At 44.6% G+C, this 5,494-nt stretch overlaps 1 protein-coding gene across 4 annotated transcripts in view; it reads right to left on the minus strand.

The window, feature by feature from the left end:
* Positions 1-5,107, minus strand: part of LOC311107014 (serine/threonine-protein phosphatase 4 regulatory subunit 3-like) — a 32,514-nt gene extending 27,407 nt beyond the window's left edge. For 2 of the 4 annotated variants that reach the window (XM_084149465.1, XM_084149464.1), the window contains exons 1-4: positions 4,100-5,107; positions 3,252-3,307; positions 2,948-3,046; positions 1,965-2,585 (exon numbers count right to left, since the gene is read on the minus strand). In XM_084149465.1, coding sequence (XP_084005591.1) covers positions 1,965-2,585; positions 2,948-3,046; positions 3,252-3,307; positions 4,100-4,241 — 918 coding nt within the window. In that variant the 5' untranslated portion in view covers positions 4,242-5,107. Of the gene's footprint in view, positions 1-1,964; positions 2,586-2,947; positions 3,047-3,251; positions 3,308-4,090 lie in introns of all 4 variants that reach the window. The other 2 variants (XM_084149463.1, XM_084149462.1) reach the window with 2 other exon arrangements.
* Between the last annotated feature and the right edge of the window lie 387 nt (positions 5,108-5,494).

Genomic DNA, 5,494 nt, shown 5'->3' on the forward strand with positions numbered 1-5,494 from the left:
TTTACATCAGTGGTCACCAAAACAGGTCGATCTCTAAGGCATTCCTAGTCGATCACCAAACATTTCTGTTATAATCCTCAACGATAAAGCCATGCATTCCTTTTTTTTTTTTTCGTAGTTGGCGGTAGGTGTACTTGATTAGCAGCCCTTGCGCGGGAAGGCAAAGTGTCCCCATTTTTAACAATGTTATGTGTCTGAAGGTAGAAAATCAAGTGGACCTATAGGCCTACTGCTGGCCAATCAGATAACCGTGTCTGCAGTTTTTCCTCAAGCCATAGACTGTAAAAAGAAGCCTTGGATGCACAGCAAAGTTGACACTGTGATATTTAAAAACCTTTAAAACCATGACTAGAGAGACTCAACGAATACAGCAAAGAGCTGCTGTTTTTATTTGTAAGTTCATGTTTAAGTTATTATTCAGCACTGTCGACACTTTCATAAGGCATAAAATGCACCTTCTCCCTACTTCCACATGCTACAACCAGCACTGCAGCTGCAATTAATGAGTATAGCAAAGTGTTCCGATAAAGCTTGCGTTGTTTTTATTACCAGCTTGTCTTTTTTAATATCGAGGAATATTTCACTTTCTCTGGTCATAGGAGTAACATGAATTGGTGCATGAGGCAGAAATAATGCAGTGCGACTTGAGTTTTGTGATCAGCTGGAAGACTGTGTCCCCTTTGAAAGTGCCTTTGCTCAGCGGAGGGACGGTGAGTCTGGTGAGAGGCAGCCTCAACGCTGCTCCTTCCCTTCCTCCTCTTAGACTGACCATCAGATGCAGGCCATCAGTCCAGTAAAAAAAAAAAGCTAATCATTATGTTTACTTAGTTGTGCCTCACAAGTAATACAACAAATTATCTATTAACAGTGTGATCATATACCAACATTTTTAAAATATTATTTCAAAATGGTCTGAGAAGAACATTGGCAGGCCAATTCAAGCATACCCAATATGCAGTAATGTATTGGGCCTATAGCCTACTGCACAAACCTCATTGCTACAGAACTGTTTTTAATTGGTTAATGTTGCATAGGCTTATGTTTTTAATTCATGTTTTGAGCGGTAGATCTCGGCTTGCATTTTGACTCAGAAAGTGATCTTGACTTGGTTGGTAAACCAGTGGTTGGTGACCACTGGTTTACATGTTGTCAACAATCTGAACCAACCCAGTCTGTTTTGCCCCATAGTTGCGCACACATCGGTTTTGTTGCAAAACAACCAACCCGTCTATGTGTCGGTTTCCATCACGCAGCGTAACCAAAGATTTTTTATAAGTAACCCAAGATAGACCACCACCAGTCGTTTCCAATGGGAGCAAATGAATCAGTGAGAAGAACAAGCAAGGTGGTGGGCAGAGCCAAGCACGAGCTAGCGAGATCCTATTGGCGCAGTCTAGCTTGTATTTGCATATTTCCGTTAAGGAACGCCTACTCTGAAGTGTGCAAGTGCAATAACTCAATTGGCCCTTGCACTTCTAAACAACGCACATTTTGTAAAACTTTAAAAGTCTACAAAACGTAGTCCACTTTGTTCGTAACAGATTCTAGTTTTGGGAACAGAAAACTGTATTGAGATCAAATGTTTCATTGATGAGAAAATTAGCAGAATATCGGAAAAATTCATCTTGCTCCATCTTCTCCCACTGCCGGCCACTGGGCTTCCTCTCATCACCATATTTGGTGGTGAGTGGAAATGCCAACCGGATGCTTCAGATTTATACATCCAGTGAAACATCTGGCTCATTGTTCTATCTGTGGCGTAACTCATTTACCAAACACTCTTGCGTTTCCACAGATGGCTCTACACAAACACATTTGGAAAGAAACAGCGCCCCTTGTGTACACTGACGGTGATAACATATACCCCAGTACGGTACAGGAACAGAATGAAAATCTGGATACCACCCAACCCTACTTGCATGTGTATTCTACTATGTGTGCGTTCCCTACGCCCCAGACCTCACCTGCAGCATACCCACAATCTCCACCTTGTTGAAGAAGATGAACGAGTGCAGTGTGGAGAGCATGTTCTCCTCGAACACCGACGGTGTGGGCAGCACCATGTCCTGGATGTACTGCACGCGGTACGTCTGGTGGATCTTGGCCCGCAGCTCGGGGTCACCGATGGGGATGACCTCCTTAAAGCGCGCCGTCTTGGTGAGGAAGTCACGGTGGCGCCGCGGCAACCCCCCCAGCGCAGGGTCGTGCTCCAGGCAGCCAATCACATCCATGATGCACTCCTCAGAGAACATGACCTCGAAGAGGGCCGTGCGGTTCAGCAGGAAGATGCCCTTGACGATCTCGTAGAGGTGGTGGAGGCCGTCGGCGTTCTCCAGGTCCTCGCACTGGCGGAAGAGCTCCAGGAGCTTGCGGATGTAGCCCTCATTCTCCACGGCCAGGGCGAGTTTCTCGCGGCGTAAGGGGGAGGGGAGGGAGGAGGCAACGAGTTCGGCGAGCTCCTCAAGGTGGCCCAGCTCGCAGGGAGGGAGCTCGAGGCCTGGGGAGGACATGTCGTCAAAGCGCTCCTCCTCCGACTCGTCCACCAGCTCTTGTGTGATGTCCACTGACGGGTCCTTGCCCTGGACCTGGTGGAGATGGTGAAGACAGGGAGACAGACAGAGAAGTCAAAAATCACATGCACAAACCAATGAGTTATAACAACACAACATGGGGGAGCGAGAACAGAGAGACACGAGCCAAAACACAATGCATGAAGAAATTAGTTAAACAAGAACAAGCATGATCCTACTTTTAAACCATACTTTGATTTTCAAAATCAAAGTATCTGCTGTCACTTTGTCAAGTGAGAGCTAACCTATTTTACTTCATTATTTGGGGATTTGGGGCTTCTAGGCACAAGACAGAGTTGAGCATGTTTCACCTTGAACTTATAAATACACTTAACTTACACACAAACAAACACACACAGGAATATAAGGTTACCAACCTGACAGATTTTCTCCCAGATCTCATCGCAGCCGGCCTTTTCCTGGAAGCTGAGGGCCAGGTCATAGTTCTCAGCCTCCGACCACACTATCAACGTGTCCTGAAGGGAAAAAAACACTAGTCACGTGTTCATTAGGGCATGCAGTGTCTGAAAACGCAAAACAGACATTTCTTACGGGACCAGGTCCGGGAAAATAATCCCAGTTTCAGTCCGGTTTCTTCCGTTTGGTGCCCAATGAACACAGCCCAGGTCATAGACCACATTATGCTAACATTCAAGTGTCTTCATCAAGCAAGTGACTGACCTGTTGTTTCTGGTAGGCTGTGTTTGGGTTGATTTTTGACTCGAGCAGTAGGGAACCTGTGGGATGAGAAAAAACACAGTAAATTATTACACTAACAACGAACATCCGGTTTCGCAGTTTGCACAAAGACTTTGAAAGCGGAGGCAGCTTACTGCTGTAACAGGACAGTAGAGGCACTAAATTGGGAGTTGTGTATCTCGGCGCCTCTTTGGGAGGCTGTGAGGACAGTGTGGTTATGTAATGCCGCATTCAAAACAACTGAGACCTCAGAAAAAACGAGTTCCCACTGGGAACACTCGATTTGAACAGTCATCCAACTTGGAATCCCAACTCGGGAACTCAGGCCTTTTTCTAGAGCTCCGACTTTCCACCCTGAAGATCACTGACTTCATGATTTTACATCGTATTTCTCAGAGTTCACAATTGTTTTCAACAAGGCACAAGTGCAAGGCGATGACAGACTTCTTGGACTGAGCAATGTTTACAACAGCGGGCTGGCTCAATACAACTGTGGAGGAAAGAGATGGGGGACATTCCATGATCCCATCTAGCTATGTTTTTTGGTCTTTCAGTGCACATTATGGGGATTCAGGGTTAGTGCCTTGTATATGAGCTCAAGGACTTAGTGGACCACCCACTCACTAGATAAAGGCTCCTTTTTTGACAGTCTTCATAATAGTACACAAAACTATCCTAAATGTCCACAAAAACTATATAACGTTAGTTTGTTTACTGCTAGCTAGTTAGGTGTTATCAACAACATAATGATTCATGAAATGATCAGAACAAAGAGTTTCAATCAATGGTTGTGAGTATTAGAGTAGTAACAATACTTATACCTGACTCACCATCGCTCTCCGCTCGCACCAGCAGAGACATGCCTTTCAGCCTCTCCACATAACCAGAGGAGACGTGTCCCGTGCCGCGGTCGTCCCATTGTCTGTCCTCGTTAAGAGTATAAACTTTGACTCGGCGGCGGGTATCCGTCATCTTGGCAGGTGGTCGTGACCGCTTTCCCCCGCGCCGCAACTCTACCGACTGCCTTGTATGAGGATAACTAGATCCACTTTCAAACAGTAGCTAGATTACTTAGGTTTGGCTGTTCGCTAATTGTAACTTCCTACAGATAACTAACTGGCTTCCACAAAACATGTCTTGCGCAGACTAGAAAAGCACGACGCGTCAATTCGCGCTGTTTAACAGACTTGCTAGTTTTCCTAGTGCTAGTTAGGTACGCATTCTCCCTCAGAAATGATATAAACAGTACAATCAGACTAACTAATACGTATGACGACAATGTTTCAATTGGAAACATTCAGGTAAGTTCACCAGGCTATATCCTCTGACTTCAGCTACAGTGAGATGATTGCTGTATACTAGCTATTGTAACGGACTAGCTAGCTACCTAGCAAGTTAGCTAGCCAGTCGGCTAACTGCCTAGCTACATTAAACATCTTATGAAAACAGTAAATTGTTAAATAGCGACAAATACCATGCATCGGTTACATTATTGCCCGTTTACCATCAGTGTCGTTCAATATAGCCCCCGACGTTTCTGATCAGCTAGCTATGTGTCTCTTGATAATACGCTAGCTAACGTTAGCTGCTAGCTACTTCTTTCCCAAGTGTTCCGCCATGTTCTGGCTCTGGGCCTCCGAGAGACCAGTCTCTGTCCTTACGAGGTATTCTTGTATTCTAAAATTAGGCAGATCAACCAGCTGTAATCGTATAACTCCCTCAATGTTATGTTTCACATACTAAAGTTATTTACCATTAATTTCCATCATATTGCTTAGATCATTGCTAACTACCCCCCCTGTGTGCATTCAGCCATCTTGGGGTCCCTTCAGAAAGTCAGTACGGGGTTTCCAGCACAGCAACAGGGCAGCCTGCCACATTTTAAAGCAACAGTACAGTTTTCAAAAGATGAAGACGAGCATCACTTGGTGCAAAAGACAGAATATGAAGAAATAAACAGCTAATGGTAAGGAATCATAACTACTACATATACCCAGTAAGTAATAGGACAATATTAAACATTGTAAGATAATATTTTCAGGTTCAGGTTCCCCTGGAGAATGTCATTTTTCATCCTCTGGTAGTTTACCAAAGGAAATCTGTTCCTCCATCTCTCAATTCATTTGTGAATCTTCAATGCACTTGTTCTCATCTTCTCAGTAAATAAGCATAGGTGCACTCATACCGTAGTGTATTGATATGCTTTCAGTAAAACACACTCCAAA

The sequence above is a fragment of the Coregonus lavaretus genome, assembly GCF_964263955.1.
Source record: "Coregonus lavaretus genome assembly, chromosome: 31".
NCBI classification, from domain to species: domain Eukaryota; kingdom Metazoa; phylum Chordata; class Actinopteri; order Salmoniformes; family Salmonidae; genus Coregonus; species Coregonus lavaretus.